This window comes from Herpailurus yagouaroundi, unplaced genomic scaffold, assembly GCF_014898765.1.
Source record: "Herpailurus yagouaroundi ecotype Mexico unplaced genomic scaffold, PumYag 139, whole genome shotgun sequence".
In the NCBI taxonomy this organism is placed as follows: Eukaryota; Metazoa; Chordata; class Mammalia; order Carnivora; family Felidae; genus Herpailurus; species Herpailurus yagouaroundi.
The window spans coordinates 67,446,034-67,471,468 of NW_024412394.1; the positions used below are offsets into that span (position 1 = coordinate 67,446,034).

The 25,435-nt window shown below is 41.2% G+C and overlaps 1 protein-coding gene across 1 annotated transcript in view; it reads left to right on the forward strand.

Moving 5' to 3' along the window:
* Positions 1–25,435, forward strand: part of LOC121029879 (uncharacterized) — a 158,122-nt gene that overhangs the window by 94,924 nt on the left and 37,763 nt on the right. Inside the window, exons 30-34 of the mRNA XM_040474338.1 lie at positions 6,550–6,703; positions 9,103–9,198; positions 11,673–11,834; positions 23,601–23,830; positions 24,944–25,082. Of these exons, the coding sequence (XP_040330272.1) occupies positions 6,550–6,703; positions 9,103–9,198; positions 11,673–11,834; positions 23,601–23,830; positions 24,944–25,082 (781 nt within the window). The remainder of the gene's footprint in view (positions 1–6,549; positions 6,704–9,102; positions 9,199–11,672; positions 11,835–23,600; positions 23,831–24,943; positions 25,083–25,435) is intronic.

Below are 25,435 nucleotides of genomic sequence, written 5' to 3' on the forward strand. Positions count from 1 at the left end.
AGTATGTCTCCACTAGGCCTTTATTCATCACATTTCCTCCAGCCTTTATCTTCAGAGCTCTTCCGGGCTTGTGTGTATTTGGAATCGCACAGTTAGTAAGTGGCAGACTAGAAGTAGAACCTAGGTGCATTTGACTCTAAAGTCTTAGAACTAGGATGGATGCCAGACAGCAGTGTGGATCGAAAAATAGACTCTGGAAAGAAGGCAGGGAACAGGAGGAAAAGAGAAGCTAAGGGATAAATGTCACCCCACTTGATGATTTCACTGCTAAACCTGCAAACAAGGAAAAGTCCTTAGATAATCAAGAGGCAGGAAGGACAGGGAAGTTCCCTCACCCTTCCCCAGAGTTCATAACTCTGAGCAAACATGACTGTTTACCCAAGGGAAGTTTTTGCTTATAGAAACTCAAGACTTCTCCAGAATTTGAAAAGAAAGAACTGAACTTTTACCTGGAATGAGAGTAACATGCTTCTATCGACTGGGGGAAATTGAGGAAGGATGTAGCTCAAGGACATCAAGATAGTGGCCCATTAATCACCTAATATCTGGCTCCTGCTTCTATGTGGCATAATCAGCTCTGGTTGCAGGGTAGATGCAGTCTAAGCACAGAAGTCTCACTCTGCCCCTGTCAACCTGCCCTCTGATGCGGGAAACAAAGGCAAAAGGAAATGGCAGATAAAATTAAATTTCCTTATGACCTGCAGCCCTTTGATAAATACTTGAGGCAGGCAGAGTATAACATGTCTCCAGGAACTCCCTACTGTCTTCATGTTAATACTTTGCTAGGGGGGAAAACAACCTTTGCTTGACAACAGCTAGGCCTCCAGTATCCATGAGTCTTCTTTACCATGTGAAAATACCTTTGGAAACTTCCCCTGGACTTTATCTCTCCCAACTCCCAGGTGTATAATCAGTCTCTCCTCATAATCCCCAGGCAGCTCTTCCTTCCCACAGGTCCTGTCCCCCTGCTTTAACAAAACCACCTTTTTGCACCCAAGTTGTCTCAAGAATTCTTTGTTGACCATTGGCTCCGGACCCTACCATCACTCCAAACCACATCACCTACCAAGCTCCTGGCAGAAATTGGTATTGTCCTCTAATACCATTGGAACCACGTTGCCCAGGGCCTGTCACCTCTGCGCATGTCCACCAACCTGTAGAAGTTATTTATTAGCCAGTGCAAGAAATGCCTGAGAAGTGAGCTTATCTTTAATTTCAGGTGATGTAATAATTTGTGTTGAAAGTAAATGCTTGGGTGGTACAGTGGTTCTAATCCATCTTAACTATTTAAGTCAGGGGTCAGCAAACTTCTGTCATAGGCCTGATTTTTGTATGGCCTGTGGGCTAAGGATGGCTTTTACATCTTTAAATGGCTGGGGGGAAAATTTCAAGAAAAGAGTAGTATTTTGTGACTCATGAAAATTATATGGAATTCAAATTTCAGTGTCCATAAATGAAGGTTTCTGAAACATAGTCATGCCTATTCATTTGTAAATTATCTTAGACTGCTTCCACACAGAACTGAGTAGTTGCACAAGAGACCATATGATCCACAAAGCTGAAAATGTTTACTATCTGACCTTTTAAGAAAGATTTTGCCACACCCTGATTTAAACAGCGTTTCCCTGTTTCTTGAGTGCTATTGGGCAAGCTGTGCTGGTCAGACCCACCCTAGCAGAAGACACAGGCCAGGGTTTATCAAATGAGGCGTCTGATTGAGTTGTGATGGGAACCCATGACCTGTTATCAATGTTTCGAAAGGCATGATGAAAAAGACACATTTGCCCCAAAGCTTTGCAAGTAAACAAAATGTCAAACGTCTTCCTTTTTAAAAATTTTTTAATGTTTTTATTTATTTTTGAGACCGAGAGAGACAGAGCATGAGCAGGGGAGGGACAGAGAGAGGGAGACACAGAATCTGAAGCAGGCTCCAGGCTCTGAGCAGTCAGCACAGAGCCCGATGCGGGGCTAGAACTCACGGACTGTGAGATCATGACCTGAGCTGAAGTCGGACACTTAACGGACTGAGCCACCTAGGCGCCCCACTTCTTTCTTTTTTTAAGAAATTCTGGAATTCTAAGAACTGAGATAAGGGGGAGAGGAAATTTGCTCTGGTTGAGTTCTCACCATGTGCCAACTCTGTGGGTAGAAATAATTTCCCCCATTTTTACAGAGGAGGAAATAAAGATTCACAGAAGTCGCATAACTTGCCCAGGGTCACACAGCTTATTGTAGCAGAACTTGCATCTGTGCAGTTTTTCAGACTCTGGAGCCCTATTCTTCCTTTATGTCATGTTTCTTCGTCTCTTCCTGCAGCTTGGAGCTTGGGCTGGAGGCTAATGTGGTATCAAGTTAGACAGGAAAATATTTACTGAACATTTGGTAGAAAAATCTTTCAAAATCTGGAGTCCATGGAAAGGAGGGAAATAAAAGAGGATTTAGTGCTAAAAGTATTGAGTATCATCTTGAGACCCTTTTTTTACACGTGGCATTAGACACAGTTCTATTGATAGAGGGGAGATGGTGCCTACAAAGCATGGTGATCTAAACTAAGGAATCAGGAAAGTAGGGAAAAGAATACCGATGATTTGATCAATGGTGGTGCCTATAATTTGACTCTGGCCTCTCTAGAAAGTATACCATATTCTATGATTCTGTAGCTTAGACTAGCAGCCACATTTACATCTGAACTGCATTGTATTTTTGAACAGTCTCCAAGCATCCATAAATTAATAGGCTTGGTATGTGCACAAAGCTATGTCTGGGGCTCTAGAACCCTGCCAGGAATTGTGTTCATTTGTGGCACTTGGTAGTTACAAAGTTATGCACAAACTTGTCAGGGTAAGAGAGCACGTCAGTGTTCTGTGTTCTTTTATGTGATGACCGGTCAGGTATGGCCACAAGAAGGGAACAGAAGGGACCTGGGAGAACAAAGTTTATTATATTCACAGGTCCTAGAGACAAGATGTATGCCACGCCACACAAAGCCACATGGGAAAGCATCTGTGTGGGCCAGGAGCAAGGAGAGTGCTGAGACCATACCCTGAAAGGCATGGCAGGGCTGGGTTGAATAATTCCAGTGGGCTTTGGGTTGTAGAGGTGATCTCTAGTAGTCTATTAACTAGCCCTGGGATGAATAAAGCAGAGGAATATTCCCTCCTCAGGTGCAAGGGTCAGGTAGAGGAAGTATGGCTCTGGATGCTTGGTTTGCATATCAAAGCCATGCTCCCTGCCAAGTCCTTTGCTATTTCTAGGAACTATCTAGCCCAAGGAGGAGCAGTATCATCCTTAGCCAGAAAGGTCTTTGAAGATGTCAAAATATCCATAATAAACAGAAAATAAATTTTAAGATATAAGCACTGTAGTCAAAGATTGAACTAGTAAGACATGAGCAAAGCGGGACCCAGAGACTGAGAGAAAGAGAAATCCTTCTATAGATTGGTGGGAGAGGAGAGCAGGAATGATAGGAAAGGAGCCAACCAGGAAGAGGTTGTACAAGTTCCTAGACTTCTGTGCTCTTGGTTTGGGCTGAAAAGAAATGTTTCTATTAGAGTATTCTGCTATTTGGTACCACTGTTTTAAGTAGATCTATATGATCTATATGTGCCAGAAGACAGATATGGGTGTGGAAAGTACCATGGTCATTTAGAGGAAGGTCAGAAGCAGCTGTAAATGAGCTCTGCCTCACTGGGGCTCCTACTAGGCTGAAAAGTCAAACACATTTTTGTATTTGGGACAGTTCCTGCACTTTGCCTTGTGCATAATTGGTGCTTGATACATCACTGTCACATGGGTAGCGAGTGAGTAATGTGTCCCTGGCAGGGCCCATTGAGAATCATTAGAAAACATGTGAAAGACATGAGCAACAGGAGAAAATGTTCTCATTGAGCAACTCCAGGCTCCATCCTTGAGCTATCAGGATAAGTCAATGATTGTATCTAGTCTCTCAGTACAAAACATTTATTCAACTATCTTTTGCTAATTCTTATTAAAATGTGAAAAGGTGGTATGATTTTTGCGGTTTGATGTAAAAGTATGGAGCTCCCTTCATCTGTCTTTGAACTTAACTTCATAAGCCCCTTCTGCTGATGGCAAAAAAAGATGAAACTTCCTAATTCCACCTCATCCAGCCACAGGTAGAGCTTAAAAGTGGTCGGTTGGAGATTTAAAATAAGTCAATTTAAGAATAATTAATCCCCATTTCCCTTTGTTTTAATGGCCTCCTATTCACCCTGTTGGTAAGTGAGGGATTACTTACCAACTTAGTTCCAGGGACACTAAACGCTGGGCAGAGGAGATCAACAGCAGTTTACCCGTCGTCTACATCCCAGGGGAAGAGGACACTGCATGCCATGCAGGGCCACAGACGAACTGCACCCGGGGAACAAAGTGAACAACCAGGGACTATGGGAGACAGGCTTTGTGGTATCAGGAGTGTATGATGTCCCCTCATTTGTGCAGGAGGATGTGATTGGTTCATTTGAATACTTTCATGGTCTGGCAACAGACAGAAACCACTAAGGGGGTAAGCAGGGATTGCCCTAGGTCCCTTCAATAAGAAAGATTATTTGACTAAGGGACCTTATCTGTGAGAGCAGAGTGGAGAGGAAACCTTTTGGTTAGGCCATTCCAGGCCCTCCTGATTTTACCATAATATTGGACCTAAATTTTAGGTCTTACACTGTACTTTTCTCTTCCTTCATTCCTCTCAGAGATGATGTAAGCTCCTGGGTGTGCTTATAAGTCATCCTAGCAGTTGAGGAGGAATGGCTACATCACCTACCCATTCTGGATTATCTTGTTCAACCTCAGATCTCTTCTGATTGGCCTGATGCTCAGCATTCCATGTAGATACCCTTCTGTGGGGGCTCTGGCACTCCTCAGGGCTTTCCCCAACACTTTGATTGTCTGCTAGTCTCTGGGAGGCTACCTCATTTCCCTCAGGGCTAGTATCTTCCTCAGTCATTGCTAATCTCCTTTTTGATGTCTGCTTTGTGCAAGACTTGAGCCAAGCCCATGGAAGATCCAGACAAACGGTCCCTTCTGTTTTAGGATATCCTCTCCTCAGTTTACCCTATGTCAGCATCTTTTTTTTTTTTTTTTTTTTTGGTATCCACTAGACCTAAGTTCTAGAAACAGTCTTTCTTTGCTTACTAAATTCTTATTTTCGTTTGGACAAAAAAAATGTCATTGTAATTTATCATGCATACATCCTTCTCTACAACTTAATGGTATAAATTTCATGCACTAGTCTTCAGGATTTTTGGTTCTTGATATGCAAAACCAAGTTTTATTCAAAACAAAACAAAAATCTTCCTCTCTCAAACCCCAAAGTTTTATTATTTAATTTAAAATTTGGTTTGCAGGGGCACCTGGGTGGCTCAGTCAGTTAAGTGACCAACTTGGGCTCAGGTCATGATCTCGTGATTTGTGAGTTCAAGCTCCACATTGGGGTCTGTGCTGACAGTTCAGAGCCTGGAGCCTGCTTCAGATTCTGTGTCTCCCTCTCTCTCTCTCTCTGCCCCTCCCCCACTCACACTCTGTCTCTTAAGGGGCGCCTGGGTGGCGCAGTCGGTTAAGCGTCCGACTTCACCAGGTCACGATTGCGCGGTCCATGAGTTCGAGCCCCGCGTCGGGCTCTGGGCTGATGGCTCAGAGCCTGGAGCCTGTTTCCGATTCTGTGTCTCCCTCTCTCTCTGCCCCTCCCCCGTTCATGCTCTGTCTCTCTCTGTCCCAAAAATAAATAAACGTTGAAAAAAAAAATTAAAAAAAAAATTTTTTTTTTAAATTTGGTTTTGCATATCAAGAATTGTCTCTGCTATTGTCTTAAAATAATTCAACAATCCATATCTTTGTTCTAGAGCTACAGCTGAGTTATCCAATGCAGTAGTCACATGTGGCTATCTAATTTAAAGTCTCAAATTGATATTGACTTAGATGAAGTAAAATTTAAAATTCAATTCTTCAAATCACAGTAGCGACATTTCAAGTGCTCAACAGTCACATGTGGCTAGTGGTTACCATCCTGGACAATCAAACCCAGAACATTTCCATATTGTGGGGCGCTTGCTTGGGTAACTCAGTTGATTAAGCATACAACTCTTGGTTTTGGCTCAGGTCATGATCTCACAGTTTGTGGATTGAGCCCCGAGTTGGGCTCCACACTAACAGCACGAAGTCTGCTTGGGATCCTCTCTCTCCCTCTCTTTGCCCCTCCCCTGCTCACACATGTGCTTGCCCTCTCTCTCTCTCTCTCTCTCTCTCAAAATAAATAAATCAACTTAAAAAAAAAAAAAGAACATTTCCACATTGTATAAAGTTCTATTGGACAATGTTAGTGTATAATATATCTACCTTTCCCTTTAAGGGTTGTGAATCATGAGAGTGAAGGGCAGTGTGTAAAGAAAGGAGGATGAGGGATGAGGTCATTGAGGAGGAAACCTGTGTTTATCTCAAAATGTTATCTTGCTGTAGTAACTTTGAAGAAAGTTTTGAGCTTCAGAAGCTTAAGTGACTGCTTTTAATAAGATTCCCTCCATGTTTTGGTAGAAGAACATTTTTGGCAACTGGAAATGCTTCTGCCTACCAGTCTGTTACAGACGGCATGTACCATGGATTACCACCACTGAGCAACTCTCTCGTGAAGAGCATTTTTGCTTCACAGCTCAGCGTGCCTCAGCCACTAGATCCACAGAGCCTCCAGGTATGTTGAGAAGTATTTTTATAACTAGAAACGATGTTGTACATAGGGAGTTGGCACTTTGTTTCCATTTGGTTTAAATTTTGCAGGGGTTCTCCATGTTTTAGTGCTCCTTAGTCTTGCTTGGCTCCCCTTCATTGACATGGTAGAACAGCCTGGGCCCCCATAGCCAGCTGTTATTCCCAGTCAGAGTCTTTGCCTCCAAACTGCTTAACAAGCAGACAGGGGCAATACCTTATCTGCTCCCAGCTGGTAGCAAAACCAACAGTTGATCTTTTCCATTTAATAAATAATAATAGGAGCAATCACAATACAAAAATTAGGTCAGCAGCTCAGTTTTTAATAGCCCTGGTTACAGCAGGTATTATCATATGTAATCCTGGCAATTATTATTTTCCCTAGGTACCAACAATATTACCCGCCCTCTACAACTAAAGACTGTAAGGTTCTGGCAGGTCAGAGATCAGACTGCTGGGCAGTCCTGACAACACTAGATCACAAACTGTATTACTTACCTATGGCTGCATAAAAAATGACCCCAAAATTTAGCAGATTAAAACAATACATATTCATCATCTCATACAGTTTCTGAGGCTCAGGAATCTGGGAGCAGTTTACTATGTAATTCTGGCTCAAGATCTCTCGCCGGTCTACTATCAGGGTATTGGCCCAGGCTGTACTCATCTCAAGGGTCTACTGGAGGAGAATCTGTTTCCAAGCCCACTCATGGGCTTCCGGGAGCATCAGAAGATCCACTTTCAAGCTTATTCATGTGGGCTTTTCCACAGGGCTTCTTCACAGCATGGCAGATGGATTCCTCCAGAGCAAACAATTCAAAAGAGAACAAGAAACAGAACCCAAGGTGGAAGTCACAGTCTTTTTATTACCTAATTTCATAAGTGACATCCCATAATTTTTGCCATATTTTATTCATTAGAAGTGAGTCACTAATTTTAGCCCACACTCAAGGGGAGAAGAATTAAACTCCATGTTTTAAGGGAAAAGTATCGAAGAAGTTGTAGACCACCTATATTTAAAGACATCTCATGGGGCGCCTCGGTGGCTTAGTGGGTTAAGTGTCCAACTTTGGCTCAGGTCATGACCTCACAGTCTGTGAGTTCAAGCTCCAAGTCGGGCTCTGTGCTGACAGCTCAGAGTCTGAAGCCTGCTTTGGATTCTGTGTCTCCCTCTCTCTCTGTCCCTCCCCTACTCACACTCTGTCCCTGTCTCTGTCTCTCTCTCTGAAAAATAAACATTAAAAAATATATGTATTAAAATAAAATAAAATAAAATAAAATAAATAAAATAAAATAAAACCACCTTACAAACCCAGGTCTTCTGACTCCAAAACCTCCAACATAATTTTTTTATGTTACAAAGCTAAGCCAAGTAATGCCAACACCAACCCCATGTAAGTCCTACCCATTTACCTTCCCTAGCAACAAGACAATGACTCTTGGCCCAAACCTTGACCCTCATTTAGTCCCGGAATACAAGATTAACCATGACCATTAGTCCTGTTCCTACTGCCTTTGGATGTTGCCTGGGATTAGGTAGATGGAAGTGTCCTGGCTTCTGGCTACCTGAATCAATTCCAACTCTAGGAATTGTCCGAAGCCAGTACCAAGTCTGCAAATGTAGAATGGAGTCAGATGGATAGGTCCACTATGTCCAGGCCTGCATGTGATGCCACAACTAGTAGGGGATGCCTTGACTGTTGGACAGTGATATGGAGAAGACAGAGGCCCACATATTAACATTGTGGCATTGGCTTTGAATTGTTACCTAGAATTGGAACACAATGGTGATGAAGGAAAACATTTTAAGGTTCCTAATGTCTAGAACATTTGAATAAGTTTACTTTTGTTGATTGTAACTGTGTCCCATTATTATTATGGTATTCTGGAACTTCCAAACACTGGTGCTGACTGGTTACACTGAAGTCTTAATTAAGTACCCTTCTGTTTATCCAGATTTGGGGAATAAAAAAAAAAAAAAGAATATTACTGTCTCCTCTACATCATCAGAGACTTTCTATCCAGAACTACTTCTTTTTTTTAATGTTCATTTATTTATTTTGAGAGAGAGAGAGAACACACCAGCAGGAGAGGGGCAGAGAGAGAGACGGAGAGAGAGAATCCCAAGTAGGCTCCGCTCAGTCAGCACAGAGCCCGATGTGGGGCTTGATCTCATGAACCATGAGATCATGACCTGAACCAGAATCAAGAGTCAGACACTTGACCAATGGAGCCACTTAGGTGCCCCAGTAACTATTTCTATATAATAAATAAATCATCCCACATTGTTTTGGAGTACAGACACAGAAATCCTGTTCATATAAGATATTTATTATTTGTGGACAACAGTACAACATTATCATGTTTCTCATTTGGTTCTTTTAGGCATCTGTGCTATTCCCTTGGAGAGCATTTCTAGAAGATGGAGGACTGTTTCCAGTTATGGGTAGCAGCCCAGATACCCTAGAGTATAATATGCAGGTAGGATAGTTCTTCCCACTCATGGCATAAAGAACTGAATGCAGACTGCAAAGCAGGTTTCATTGGGTCCATAGGTCAATGGTGAATAATTTATGAGATAAGCAGGATGTTTGATTATGAAGCTGTAAATCCAATGCTACCAGGTGAGTCATGTTTTCTTATGACAGAAGAGAATCATGGTCTCAGCTGGTATGGGCCTTGGTTGTAGACTCAGCTGCAATTCTCATGGCCAGTAATGACCTGGGAGAGTGACCAGCCATCTCCAGTCACTCTCTGCACCTCTTAGAGAGACACCCAGGCTGGAAGCTCAGGGGTATGTAACTCCCGGTCTGCCTGTGAATGGTGGTAGGAAGAGAACTCTTTTTTTTTTTTTTTTTTTTTATGAAATTTATTGTCAAATTGGTTTCCATACAACACCCAGTGCTCATCCCAAAAGGTGCCCTCCTCAATACCCATCACCCACCCTCTCCTCCCTCCCACCCCCCATCAACCCTCAGTTTGCTCTCAGTTCTCAACAGTCTCTTATGCTTTGGCTCTCTCCCACTCTAACCTCTTTTTTTTTTTTTTTTCCCTTCCCCTCCCCCATGGGTTCCTGTTAAGTTTCTCAGGATCCACATAAGAGTGAAACCATATGGTATCTGTCTTTCTCTGTATGGCTTATTTCACCTAGTATCACACTCTCCAGTTCCATCCACGTTGCTACAAAAGGCCATATTTCATTTTTTCTCATTGCCACGTAGTATTCCATAGTGTATATAAACCACAATTTCTTTATCCATTCATCAGTTGATGGACATTTAGGCTCTTTCCATAATTTGGCTATTGTGGAGAGTGCTGCTATGAACATTGGGGTACAAGTGCCCCTATGCATCAGTACTCCTGTGTCCCTTGGATAAATTCCTAGCAGTGCTATTGCTGGGTCATAGGGTAGGTCTATTTTTAATTTTCTGAGGAACCTCCACACTGCTTTCCAGAGCGGCTGCACCAATTTGCATTCCCACCAACAGTGCAAGAGGGTTCCCGTTTCTCCACATCCTCTCCAGCATCTAGAGTCTCCTGATTTGTTCATTTTAGCCACTCTGACTGGCGTGAGGTGATACCTGAGTGTGGTTTTGATTTGTATTTCCCTGATAAGGAGCGACGCTGAACATCTTTTCATGTGCCTGTTGGCCATCCGGATGTCTTCTTTAGAGAAGTGTCTATTCATGTTTTCTGCCCATTTCTTCACTGGGTTATTTGCTTTTCGGGTGTGGAGTTTGGTGAGCTCTTTATAGATTTTGGATACTAGCCCTTTGTCCGATATGTCATTTGCAAATATCTTTTCCCATTCCATTGGTTGCCTTTTAGTTTTGTTGGTTGTTTCCTTTGCTGTGCAGAAGCTTTTTATCTTCATAAGGTCCCAGTAATTCACTTTTGCTTTTAATTCCCTTGCCTTTGGGGATGTGTCGAGTAAGAGATTGCTACGGCTGAGGTCAGAGAGGTCTTTTCCTGCTTTCTCCTCTAGGGTTTTGATGGTTTCCTGTCTCACATTCAGGTCCTTGATCCATTTTGAGTTTATTTTTGTGAATGGTGTGAGAAAGTGGTCTAGTTTCAACCTTCTGCATGTTGCTGTCCAGTTCTCCCAGCACCATTTGTTAAAGAGACTGTCTTTTTTCCATTGGATGTTCTTTCCTGCTTTGTCAAAGATTAGTTGGCCATACGTTTGTGGGTCTAGTTCTGGGGTTTCTATTCTATTCCATTGGTCTATGTGTCTGTTTTTGTGCCAGGAAGAGAACTCTTTAAGCAGGATTCATAAGGAGAATTTCTTTCAATTATGTGTTTCCTCCCTGATTACCTAAGCAAATATTGTGTTTTCATTTTTAAAAATAGAAAATATGGAAAAGTATTAAACATGAAAATCAATCATAAATTTGCTCCGAAATAATACAGAAGTGGAGAGTGATGAAGATAGGGGCAGGATTGGCCACAGGCTGATGGTTCTTAGGGCTGGGTGGTGGGAACTCTACTGTTTACTTCTGTATAGGCTCAAAATTAAAAAGGTTTGGGTGTTTTAAAGTAACATAGTAAAAATGGTTAAAAAAAATAAATCATATTTCCCCCAGTAGGAGACAATCACCGTTCACATTTTGGTTTATTTTTTCTAGTACTTTCCCTATGCATACATGTGTCTCTATCTGTACTTTCAAAAGAAAATTGATATCACACTATGCATTCGCCATATACAAATACCACTCACTGTAAAGTGCTGGGAAATGGACTTCCATACAAGGCCAAAAGTCTGATATGTTCAAGGAGGACTTTCAGCTAGAAATGTTACTCTGATTTTTACAGATTTTTCTAATAGTGGAGAGGGCGGGGTTTGTAAACACAATTATTCCTAGTTTTCTCCCCCAAAATCATATATAAGGGATACATAGAAATCTTCAAGATGGGTGTTTTGTTTCATTTTGTTCTTTGTTTTGTTTTGTTTTTAGCTGTGCCTCTGTAGGCTGAGTGACCATGATCTGAAGGTGGCTCATGGAGAGCTGGTGGGCATGCAGCTGCTTTTGGAAGATGTGCTTCTGAGCAACTATCATATGATCATGGAGGATCATGGAGGATCCCCCCAGCAAGACACACTGGACAAAAACACACAGGTACTCTTGGTGAGCAGTCTTCCTAATTGGCCAGTGCTGTAGTGTACTGAAGGACCTTCCTCCCCCTTTGTCTGACAGCCTCTTCCAGTGGGTCCCAAGACTGGGCTAATGCCACATGGGAGCAGCGGATTCATTTCTTTTCGTTTTAAAAACAGAACAAAGGTTGTAAGAGGTCCATTGAAATCAAACGGGACAAATAATCCAACTGGCTGGGTTTCCTTGTGAGTCATACACATTTAGGACTGGAGTTGGGAGGACTGGAGGGGTAGGACAGAGGCCCTGGGTGAACATCTCCACCCCGGGCTCTCATCTTCATTACTCAGCTAGCCTTATGGACTCCTAGGTGAGCACTCCCTCCTCTGGACTTATCCCTGAAGCTCTAAGGCAGCAAGAGCCCCTGGCCCACTTGGTGTCATAACTGGAACCAATTCTGCACGTAAGTGGGAACCAGACAGAGACAGCACGTAAGTGGGAACCAGTCTGGACACAGGGTGAGCTAGCTGGTGCTCCCATTTAAAGAGCCTCCTTTTGAGAGCCCAACTTTCTGAGAGATGTCTGCAGCAGCCATCTCCATTTCCTCACCTTCAACCCGCTCCTCAGAAACTGTGCTTTGTCACCACTGAGACCACCCTCACCAAAAGCACCATGGTCCTTGTCACTAAATCCCCTGGATACTTTTCAGTGCCCCTCCAACCTGACCCTTGTCAGCATTTGACACGGTGTATCCTTCTTGCAGCCTCCCTGCTGCTGGCTTCCAAAGCACAGCTCCCTTCCTCCTTTTCCTCTGGCATCGGTAGCCATGCCTTCTCAGACTTCCCCGTAGACTCTCCTCTGCCTCCTGCCTCCCTTCTTCCTCTGCCAATCCTCAAAGTACTGTTTTTTCGGGTTCTGTCCTGCTACTACCACCAGCAGGGCTGCATTTTGACTTCCACAACGCTAGCCACTTCTGTCTTTGTAGGCCCTTTCCTCCATAAGAAAGCATTAAAAGTTATAGTTTACAACTGTGTTAATATACAAAAATTAATATCATATATTAAAACACTTTATTCAGCCTCAGTATCCTTTTCCTCTGATTTTAAAAGAAATTAAGGGGTGTCTGGTTAGCTCAGTTGGTTGAACATCCAACTCTTGATTTCAGCTTAGGTCATGATCCCAGGTTCGTGGGATTGAGCCCCACATCAAGCTGCATGCCCAGCGTGAAGCCTGCTTAGGATTCTCCCTCTCTCTCTCTCTCTCTCTCTCTCCCCCTCTGCCCTTCTCCCTCACTCTCTCTATATAAAATTTAAAAATATAAGAAAGAAATTAAAACATTCTGTGGGCCCTGGGCACTGTGCCTTCTGTGTCTAATCAAGAAGTTTCCCCTGAATACTATTAATACTACTGTTGGCTATGACTGAGATCTTTTCAGAATGCTTTAGTAATTATTAGCTTCTTTAATCTTCCCAGTAATTCCATGAAATAGATGCTTTAATTATTCTCATTTAATATTGAAGCTCAGAAAGGTTAAATGATGTGCCCGAAGTCACATGCCTATTGAGGCAGGAAACCCACATTCCAACTTGACAGTCTGCCCTGGAGCTTCCTTCTACTCTTATCTGCTACGTTGTTCCACTCCGCAGCCGCTCCCTAGGCACGCTCATCTGCTGATGACTTTCCTGGCTATAACTCATGCGATGACCATCTACCTGTCTTGTCTGAATCTCAATCCTGTCAGATTCATGCGTTCAACTTCCTTGTTCCATCCCAGAGACACTGTGTCCCCAGGTGAGCTTGTTTCACAGCCCAAAACTTGCTCCTCTTTCCATATTCCCTCTCAGTTAACCACCACCTGTCCAACTGCCCAAGCCAAAAAATCTGGATGCTCATCTTTGACTTCTCTCTATCATACCCCATAATCAGACACTGAGTTTTACTATCCTGTTATTTTAATATCTCTCAAGTTTGTCTCCTATTCCCCATCTTCCATCACCACCCCCGAATCAGCATCATCTGCTACTATTAGGTTATGTGCATAACCTCCAATTAGATCCTTATATTCACTCTTGCCTTCTTCCAACCATTCACCAGGATTATTTTATTTTATTTTATTTTATTTTATTTTATTTTATTTTATTTTTATTTTATTTGTTAAGTTTATTTTTATTCTGAGAGAAAGAGAGAGCAAGTGGGGAAGGGCAGAGAGAAAAGGAGAGATAATGCCAAGCAGGCTCTGCACTGACAGTGTGGAGCCTGATGTGGGGCTTGAACTCACAAACCATGGGATCATGACTTGAGCCGAAATCAAGAGTCTGACGCTTAACCGACTGAGCCACCCAGGCACCCCTTACCAGAGTAATATTTTAAAATGCAAACCTGATTATGTCCCTTCCCTCTTACAGCCCTTCAGTGTCCTCCATATGTCCTGAGAATAGGATCCAAATGCCTTAACCAGCCCTTTACTACCTAGCTCCTGCTGATATTTCTACCCTCAACTTCTTTCATTTTATCAAATGTACTGTGCTTTCTTTCCTCAGTAACTTTGTGCAAGCTAACCCCTCTGGTGGAAAATTTCCTTCTCCTACCTCTCTATGTCATCATCTGATTAATTCCCACTTATCCTTTGGGTTTCAACTTCCACGTCACTCTTTCCGAAGTTTTTTCTGATTTTTCCACCTTTGAGGTGATTGATGCCCTTTTGTGCCAATTAGGGTGCACCTGCTATAAGTAACAGGTTGTCCTACTAGCCATGAATTAAATTAGCAAAAGGTATTAATCTTGCAAAGCAAGTCCTTAGACTTGCCTCTTAAGGAGGCAGTTTGGGTTGGTGCAGTCACTCAGGTTGGTTTATGCTCCTGCTCTGCCATTATGGGTATGTCAGCAAAATGTCTCCTTCATCCATGTAAAATGAAAACAGGAGCAAAAAAAGCTTTCTCCTTAAAGGGCTTTATCTTTTTACCAAGAAAGAAAATCCTCTCCAGAACCTTCTAATAGCCTTGTAATAGATTTTCCTTGTGTCTTACTGGCTACAATTGAGTCACCAGCCTACTTCAGGAAAATTCGTGGAAAAGGAAGAGTGTTTAGATGTGCCATCTAAATTCCACAACAGAATTAGATGTTTCACTCAGATGGAGCATTTGCAAAGCAAGCATTGGCACCAAGTAGTACCAAGATCAAGAAGCATGTTGGGCCTTTGGGCCCTCTGTTGACTATTCCTTAGTCCTGTTTTTGATGGATTGCCATCCTTCCCTGACACCCCCACTTGATTCCAGCTCAGGTCCCCCACCTTTGTTCTTTACCTTGTCTCCTGTTCCTTCTTCCATCCTTTAAAACACTTAGGAAGAGAAGACTTCTCTTAATATGAATATATTAACAAGGGAAGTTTGCTTTAAAGTTATGGTTTATTTTAACTAGTTTAATGATATGATTTATTTTATTTAAGAGTATTTAATATTCATACATAACAGGAGAAAATGGAATATATACTGCTCGTGAGATAGGACCCTGGGTTTCCTGGCCCCACTGTGCAACCCGTGCTGTGATCTCTTAGACCTCAGTCTCTAAAATGGAAGTCATGAGCCTTTAAAACTGTGGTCCCAGGAGCCCTGGGTTCCTCAGAGGCAAGTTGGAGGTTTTTTGTGTATTTTTTATTTGTAATTCCTTTTTAAATTGAGATGTAACTGACATACAATACTATATTAGTGTCTGGTGTATGCATTGCAATGATCATCACAATAAGTCTAGTTACCATCTGTCACTATACAAAGTTAATACAATATTATTGACTGTATTCCCCATACTAGACATTATATCCCCATGATTTTTTTTTTAATTTTATGACTGGAAGTTTGCACTTCTTGATCCCCTTTACTCATTTAGTCCCCCAAACCTCCTCTCCTCTGGCAACCACCAATCTGTTCTCTGTCTCTATGAGTCTTGGTTTTGTTTTGTTTCTTAGATTCCACATATAAATCAAAGCATGCAGCATTTGTCTCTGACTTATTTCACTTAGCATTATACCCTCAAGATCCATCCATATTGTCACAAATGGCAAGATTTGATTTTATGGCTGAATAATATTTCTATGTGTGTGTGTAATCACATCTTCTTTATCTGGTCATCCATCAATGAACACTTAGGTTGTTTCTCTGTACCTTGCCTATTGTAAATAATGGTACAGTGAACATGAGATGAATATATCTTTTCAAATTAGTGTTTTCATTTTCTTCAGGTAGATACCCAGTAGTAGAATTGCTGGATCATATGGTAATTCTATCTTTTTTTTAACGTTTATTTATTTTTGAGACAGAGAGAGACAGAGCATGAACGGGGGAGGGGCAGAGAGAGAGGGAGACACAGAATCGGAAACAGGCTCCAGGCTCTGAGCCATCAGCCCAGAGCCCAATGCGGGGCTCGAACTCACGGACCGTGAGATCGTGACCTGAGCCGAAGTCGGAGGCCCAACCGACTGAGCCACCCAGGCGCCCCGGTAATTCTATCTTTAAGAGGAACCTCCATACTCTTTTCCATAGTGGCTGCACCAGTTTACATTTCCACCAACTATGCACAAGGGTTCTCTTTTTACCATATCCTTGCCAATACTTGTTATTTTTTTGTCTTTTTGATAATAGTTATTCTGACAGGTGTACAGTGATATTTCATTCTGGTTTTTATTTGCATTTCTCTGGTGCTTAGTGATGTTAGGCATTTTTTCATATGCCTATTGGCCATCTGTATGTTTTCTTTGGAAAAACACCTATTAGATCCTCTGACCAATTTTTAACATGATTTTTCTGTGTTTGTTTTTTTTTTATTATTATTAAGCTGCATTACTTCTTCATGTATTTTGGCTATTAACTCCTATTACGTATGTGATTTGTAAATTTTTTTTCCCATTCAGTAGATTACATTTTTGTTTTATTATGGCTTCCTTCACTGTGCAGTAGCTTTTTAGTTTGATGTAGTCCACTTGTTTACATTTTTTCCCCACCTGTTTACTTTTACTTTTACTTTTATTTACCTTGCTTTTTCTCTTGCCTTTGGAGTTAGATCCAAAAAATATCACTAAGACCAATGTTTTGGGGTTTTTTTTTAAACCTTTATTTATTTTTGAGACAGAGAGACAGTGCAAGCAGGGAAGGGACAGAGAGAGAGGGAGACACAGAATCTGAAACAGGCTTCAGACTCTGCACTGTCAGCATAGAGCCCGATGTGGGGCTTGAACCCATGAACAGTCAGTTCATGACCTGAGCCGAAGTCAGAAGCTTAACTGACTGAGCCACCCAGATGCCCCTTACTGAGACCAATGTTAAGGATCTTACTGCCTATGTTTTCTTCTAGGAGTTTTAAGTTTCAGGTCTTATATTCAAGTCTTTCATACATTTTGAGTTTATTTTTTATATGGTGCGAGATAGTGGTCTGTTTTAATTTTCACATGTAGTTGTCCAGTTTTCCCAATACCATTTATTGAAGAGACAGTCGTTTCCCCATTCTATATTCTTACCTACTTTGTCACAAATTAATTGATCATATATACATGGATTTATTTTGGGGCTCTCTGTTCTGTTCCATTGACCTATGTGTTTACATTTATGCCAATACCAGGCTATTTGATTATTACAGCTTTGTAGTGTAGTTTGAAATCAAGGAGCATGATACCTCCTCTAGCTTTGTTTTTCTCAAGATTGTTTTGGTCTTAGGGTGCTTAGGTGGCTCAGCAGGTGAAGGCTCTGACTCTTGATTCCAGCTCAGGTCATGATTTCACGGTCGTGAGATTGAGCCCTGAATTGGGCTCTATGCTGGGTATGGAGCCTTCTTAAGATTCTCTCTCTCTCTCTCTCTCTCTCTCTCTCTCTCTCTCCCCCCATCTGTCCTTTCCCCTACTCCACTCTCTCTGTCAAAAAAAAAACAAAACAAAACAAGATTACTTTGGTTATTTGGGGGTCCTTTGTGGTTCCATATAAATTTTAGAATTATTTGTTCTAGTTCTGTGAAAAATGCCATTGGAATTTTGACAGAGATTGCATGAATCTGTAGATTGCTTTGTGTAGTATGAATATTTTAACAATACTAATTCTTCTAATCCATGAGCATGGATTATCTTTCCACTTATTAGTGTCTTCCTGAATTTCTTTTAACAACAACTTATAGTTTTCAGTGTACAGGTCTTTCACCTCCTCAGTTAGGTTTATTCTTCAGTATTCTTTTTGGTGTGATTGTAATCTCAATTTCTCATTCTGATAGTTTGTTATTAATGTATAAAAATGGAACAGATTTTTGTATATTAATTTGGTACCCTGAAAGTTCACTAGATTCATTTATTCTAATGTTCTTTTGTGGAATCTTTAGGGTTTTCAACATATAGTATCATGTCATCTGCAAACAGTGATAGTTTTACTTCTTCTTTTCCAACTTGTATGCCTTTATTTCTTTTTTTTCTTGCCTAATTGCTCTGGCTAGGACTTCTAATGCTATAATGAATAAAAGTGTGGAAGGTGGGCATCCTTGTCTTGTTCCTGATATTAAAGGAAAAACTTTTGGGGCACCTGGGTGGCGCAGTCGGTTAAGCGTCCGACTTCAGCCAGGTCAAGATCTCACGGTCCGTGAGTTCGAGCCCCGCGTTGGGCTCTGGGCTGATGGCTCAGAGCCTGAAACCGATAGCCTAACCTCTGCCTCCCCAACTCTCTCCCCCCCCCCCGTCAAGGCTCGGTCTCTCCCTGTCCCAAAAATAAATAAACGTTGAAAAAAAAATTAAAAAAAAAAATTAAAAAAAAAAATAAAGGAAAAACTTTCATCTTCTCACCATTGAGTATATTAGCTGGAGGTTTGTCATATATGGCCTTTATTACATTGACAAGCATTTCCTCTCTACCTACTTTGTGGAAAGTTTTATCATAAATGGATGAGAATTTTTGCAAATATTTTTTCTGTGTCTGTAGAGATGATCATGATTTTTATCTCCATTTTATTAATGTGGTGTATCATGTTGATTGATTTGTGGATGTTGGACCATGCTTGCATTCCTGAAATAAATCCCATTTGATCATGGTGTATCATCCTTTTAATGTATTGTTTAATTTGGTTTGATAATATTTTGTTGAGGATTTTTGTATCTGTGTTAATCAGGGATATTGGCCTGTAATGATTTTTGGAGGAGGTGATGTCCTTGTCTGTTTTTGTATCAGGTAATGCTGGCCTCATAAAATGTGTTTGGAAACATTCCCTCCTCTTTAATATTTTGGAAGTGTTTGACAAGGACAGATATTAAATCTTCTTTGAATGTTTGGTAGTATTCACCAGCTGTCTGGTCTTGGACTTTTCTTTGTTTGGAGGTTTTTGATTACTGATTTAATCTCCTTACTGGTAACTGGTCTATTTTGATTTTTTTGTTTTTTGCTTTTTTTTATGATTCAGTTTTTGAAGATTGTAAATTTGTAGGCACTTGTCTATTTCTTCTAGATTGTACAATTTATTTGTGTATAATTGTTAATAATTGTCTCTATGATCCTTTGTATGTCTGTGGTATCGGTTGTAACTTCTGATTTTTATTTCTGATTTTATTTCTTTAAGCTCTCTCTTTTTTTTCTTGGTGAGTCTAGCTAAGGGTTTCTCAATGTTGTTTACCTTTTCAAAGAACCACCTCTTTATTTTATTGATTTTTAAAATTATCTTTTTAGTCTTGATTTCATTTATTTCTGCTCTGATTTTTATTATATCTTCCTTTTACTAACTTGGGCTTTCTTTCTATCACTTAAGGCCAATGTATCCTTATTGATTTTTCTGTCTGAATGATCTATCAATTGATGTAAGTGGGATGTCAAAGTCCCCTACCATTATTGTACTGCTGTCATTTTCTCCCTTTAGGTCTCTTAATATTTATTTTATATTTTTGGTGCTTTACGTTGGATGAACATATATTTAGAAATGCTTTTCCTTTATTATAGTCTTTGCTTTAAAGTCTATTTTGTTTAAAGCTACACCAGCTTTTTTTTTTATCTCCATTTGCATGGAATAACCTTTTTCCATCCCTTCACTTTCAGTCAGTGTGTGTCCTTACTTATGAAGTGAGTCTCTTATAGGTAGTATAGAAATATGCCTTGCTTTTCTGTCTATTCAACCACTCTATGTTTTTTATTAGAGAATTTAGCCTATTTGCATTTATTTTAATTATTGATGGTATGTACTTATTGCCATTTTGTTACTTGTTGAGTGGCTGTTTTTGTAGTTCCTTTCTGTTCCTTCCTTTTTTTCTTTCTTTCTTCCCTTCTGGTTTGATGACTTTTTTCAGTGTTATGTTTAGTTTCCTTTGTCATCTTCTTTTATGTAGTTTATACGAGTTTTTGCTACACAGTTATTTTGAGGCTTGCATATATCATCCTATGTATATAACTACCAATTTTAAGTTGATAGCAACTTAAATTTGACCATGTTCTAAACTCTATGTTTTTATTACCACACCCCTTCACATTTTATGTTTTTTATATCATATTTTACATATTTTTATTTTATGTATCTCTTAACTAATCATTGTAGTTTTAGTTAATTTTACTTTTGTCTTTTAACCTCCACAGTAGCTTTATAAGTGATTAACTCATTATCTTTACTATACATTCACCTTTTCCAGTGATATTTTTACTTTTGTATGTATATTTGTTATTAATTAGTGACATCTCTTTTCTGCTTAAAGAAGTCCATTTAACATTCCTTGTAAGGCCAGTTTAGGAATGGTGAACTCCTTTAGCTTTTGCCTGAAAAATTCTCTCTCTTCTTCAATTCTGAATGATAACCATTAGGTAGAGCATTCTTGGTTGGAAGTTTTTGCCTTTCAGTACTTTGAATATGTCATGCCACTTTCTTCTGGCCTGCAACATTTCTGCTGAGAAATCTGCTGATAGCCTTATGGTGTTTCCCTTGTAAATAATAATTTTTCTCTTGCTGCTTTTAAGATTCTCTCTTTAAGTTTTGACACTTTAATTAAAATGAGTTCATCTTATTTGGAACTCTCTGGTATTCCTGAACCTAGATATCTGTTTCCTTCCCTAGGTTAGGGAAGTTTTCAGTCATTATGTCTTCAAATAAGTTTTCTGCCCATTTCTCTTTCTTTTCTCTTTCTAGGACCTCTATAATGCAAATGTTATTCTGCTCGATGTTGTCTCATAGGTCCCTTAAGCTATCTTCATTTTTTAAAATTCCTTTTTCCTTTTGCAGCTCTGTCTGGGTGAATTTCATTACTTTGTATTCCAGCTTGCTGACCTGTTCATCTGCTTCATCCAGTCTGATGTTTAACCCCTCTAGTGTATTTTTCAGTTATTATATTCTTCAGCTCTAGAACTCCTGTTTCATACTATTATATTTTCTATTTCTTTGTTGAAGTCCTTACTATGTAAATCCATTCCTCTCCCAAGTTTGGTAAGCATCCATTACCCTGAATCTTTATCAGATAGAATCCTTATCTCCATAGCATTATGACCTTTTTCTGAGGTTTTATCTTATTCTTTCATTTGGAACATATTTTTCTGTTTCCTCACTTTTCTTGACTTTCTGTGTTTGTGTCTATGTATTAGGCCAGACAGTTACCTCTCTCAGCGTTGGCATGCTCTTGTGCAGTTGATGAAAGTTCTCATTCAACCTTGCCCTAGCTCTTGGTTGTTTCTTGCGACTTTGTCTTCCTGCTTAATGTTCCCTGGGAGCACTTCTGTAGCCTCTAGATGTATAGAAAACTTGAAGCCTGTTCTTCAGCCTGAAGCCCCATGATAAGTAAATGGGCTTTTGTCACAGGAAGGCAAGGTTGTGTCTCAGTTGGCTGTCTGCAGTGCCCTGGAGTGGTGGCCTGCCAAGTACTGTCTTTCTGATTCTTATATTCCCTTGGAGCTCAGGAATGTCAGCCCCCTTGGCCGTGAGGGCCAGGCAGTCAAGGAGCATCCTCTGTATGGATTGCACATATCCACTGGCTTAACTAAGCAGCTAGAGAGTGTAGGGGGTGGGGCACACTCTCCAGCTTAGAAAGGCAGCAGGAAAGGGTCTTGACTGCATGTGCCCAGGGGTTTCAGGAATGCAGCAGGAGAGTGCCTTGTCTGGGTGCATATTCTGGCTTCAGGCTCCCAGCAGAAAAATGCCAGGACTGCTCACAGTTGCCAGCCCCAACCAGTGAGTGGGGGAGTGTTGCAACCACCTGTGCTCACCAACCAGCTTTAGTTCGGGACTGGGAGACTGCTGCTACTGTTTGCTCTTGCCTGCCCCAGCTGGGGAGCAGGGAAGTGTTGGCACTGGTGCCTGCTCTGGCTTCAGCAAGGTAAAGGGGATAGTGCCACAGTCCATCGCCCCACTTGTCTTAGCAAGGTGGTGGCGGAGAGGATTTTGCATCTGAGTTCACCCACCTGTGCTAGCAGGATAGGTGGAGAGTGAAATATTGGCATCTGCCAGTGGCATCCTTCATCTCTGGGGAAAGTCCAACTGCCCCTGCTCCTCCAGCAGATGCTTTTAGATCAGCAAATAAATCGCCTTCACATATAGTCTAGGCGCTTTTTAAACTGGCATTTTTTAACTGGGTCTTTGGGTGAAACTGCACACAAGCCCTTTAAAAGGAGCATCCTGGGGCTTTTTGAGCAGAGGGGGCCAATTACATGGCCTCTACGCTGCCCCCTCCCAGTCACCATGTTCAGCCTTGGCCTGTTGAATATTTTTGGCCACTGCATAAGATGTCATTTGGTGAAAATTTTCTGAGGATAAAGCAAATCTGGAAGTGCCTGGGTTAGCTTGCTGTTGAGTAGGTAGGTCACTTGAGGGGTTGTCAGCTGTGTACAGGAGCTGCTGGCTGTCCCCTGGGTCTGGCTGGCCAACTCTGCCTCTGACCAAGCCTCTTTCTGGCAGCCACGCCTTTCTTTAGATATGTTACTAGTACTGATCTGGGATCCAGTTACACTAGGTGGTGGTTCTTCCTGTTCTGAGCCAAGAAACTTGAGCCTCTGAGGTGCTGTTACCTGAATGTTCTCTGAGGCCCTTCTTGTCATAACATTATGATCCAGGTTTGCCACCTTTTCTGCAAAGGAATATTCCTTTTCCTGTGACTGAGACACTGTCATCAGGCTGAGGTTCCTGGACACAGGTCCCCATTTTGTCTGTCACTCTCTGGGTGACCCTGGACCTCACACCACTGGCTGCTGGAGAGGGGACCTGAAAACCTTGTTCCCTCTAATTCTCCAGGGCTCATAGCAGTCCCTCAACAAACACTTAAGGAAAGCACCAATGAATGAATGAACAAATAATCCTAAAGTATAATTGCCTATTGAATAATAAATTCAAATTAAGAGACATGTGAACTTTTAAAGGATGGGAGAAGGAATAGGAGATAAGGTAAATTTAAGTTTCCATTTCTTCACCCACAAAATGAGTAAAATCCCTAATTTAAGGTTTTATTACAGCTCCACCGTGATGGGGAATTAAATCTCAAGTGTGTTGAAAGGCACTTTCCAGAATGCAGAGGCTGAACATGAAAGGCTCCGTTTTTCAAAGGCAGATAAAATGTTAGTACCCAAGTAAAGAGTTTTTAAAATGAGTGGCTCAAGACCCAAGCAGGAAGCTGAAATGGAGACATTTCCCTCTTTTCTGTATGCTGTCTATTTAGGAAGGATGTTTACTCTCTCTAAGCTTTAAATGTGCTATAGGCCTGCAAACCATTCCTCCTGGGGAGAATAGGCCTTCTCAAAATGTTCATTCTGCATGGGCTGCATGTAAAATGTCATCGCATATTGACCTATGATCAATAAAGAAGAATTTCTATAATGCTTTCAGCCAGATTTGTCCAGAGTGCCAGGATTCAGAAGTCAGTTCCAAAGCAGCCCCAAGGTCTCCGAGCTGCTGAGGGGCCCATGCGATACGATGATGTCTCTTGCTTTCCTGAGATCATTTCTGGTGCTGTGGAAGCAGCTGGAAGTGCTGAAGGACCACTGGGGCCAGCTCAAACTGCAAGGCCAGGACGGCAGTTCTGTCTCCCTCCACAACCAGTTCTCAGAACTCTACGGGTAAGTGTTGCTAAGGTGGAAATTCTCGTGGATGAGTGGAATCTGAGGCTTGGCACATTCCTGCCCCTTGCTCTGAGGGAGAGATTTGGTCCATGAATTCTGGTATGCCCAGCCCCACCGAGCTCAGAGGAAGCTGGGCAATATGTCTCTATAAACAGTGCTTTACTGGAAAAGCTGGGTTCTACTGAATTCAGGGACAGTGCTGGGTTCCACTAAGCAATACTGTACATCATTTACCCAGAGTTCTGTCCCTGGGAACTTGTGCTTCTCAAGTGTTCCCATGGTGCTGACTCTAAGCTTTTTTAGTTCATAGGATCCCAGCAAGCACTGGGTAGGGAGATGCTGCTGCTGTGAACTCTTCCCTACTTTCTACCCCATTAGACCCAAGTGCTGAGTCTCTGAGAGTTTCACCCACTACGGCCAGAGGTATAATATGGTGCAACATGAGATCTTAGGTCTGTGGGATGGTAGGGTGTTTTCACACTTCAGGCTCTGGCTGGGATGAATTAGCTGTCAGAAAAGATATGTTGCCTCTTCCATGTGTCTGTTATCAAACAAGCATTTACCATCCTTTGACCTTACTGGGCATAAGAAGGTTCTCTTTGGTGCCATAGTCCTTGTGGTCTATTTTATGAATTATCACAGTCAGCTTTCCTGGTAACTAGGGAATGAGAAAACTTGTCAATTTTTTTTAAAGTTTATTAATTTATTTTTAGAGATAGCACAAGTAGGGGGAGGGGCATAGAGAGAGAGAAAAAGAGAGAATCCCAAGCAGAGCTTGAACTCATAGACCATGAGATCTTGACCTGAGCTGAAATCAAGAGTTGGCTGCTTAACCGACTGAGCCACCCAGGTGCCCCAAAACTTGTCAATATTTTAAAGACTAAATGAAGACGAAAATTAAATGTGCCCAGTGGGAAAAGGCCTAGGATTTAATATTGACTAAGGGTGCAACAACTATAGTGAATTTAGATGTCGATGTGAGTATCTAAAATGGGTTGGGAAGTTTATACATGATGACCGGAGACAGAACATGAATGAAAATAATTGTCAGAGAATCTGAATGAGAAAAAATATGTTTGTTTACTAATTTTGGTCTCTCTTCTCTAATAGAACTGACATCCTCTACCCCAGCATGAAAGCTATAGCTAGGCGGATGGGGAAAGAAGATGAATTTGAAGATCTCATAATAAGTAGTCAGTCTATTCTTCCCCCTGAAGGAGCTTCAGAAATTGAAATAAAAATTCAACAGGTATGCGGGAGCCATTTGGAATTTGACTTTGAAAATTTGCTTTATGGCATAAGCATGTAATACTACAGATACACCCAAGTGGTTTTTTTTCTAAGACATTAAGTGTAGATTGTAGGTGTGTAAATCACTGAACAGGCTCAGAAGGAACTAAGTACCTAAAGGCATGTAGGGCTTTGATTAAGGAAATAACTACCCCTAATGTTCCCATTTTGTAAGTCTGAATCTTCATATTTTGATTTTCCTCAAATTAAGGTGGACTACCACACAAAAAAAGACTGTGATAGAGAACATAACTACTAGCATCTTAAACATAAAATCTAGGGGTACCTGCGTGGTTCAGTTGGTTGAGGGTC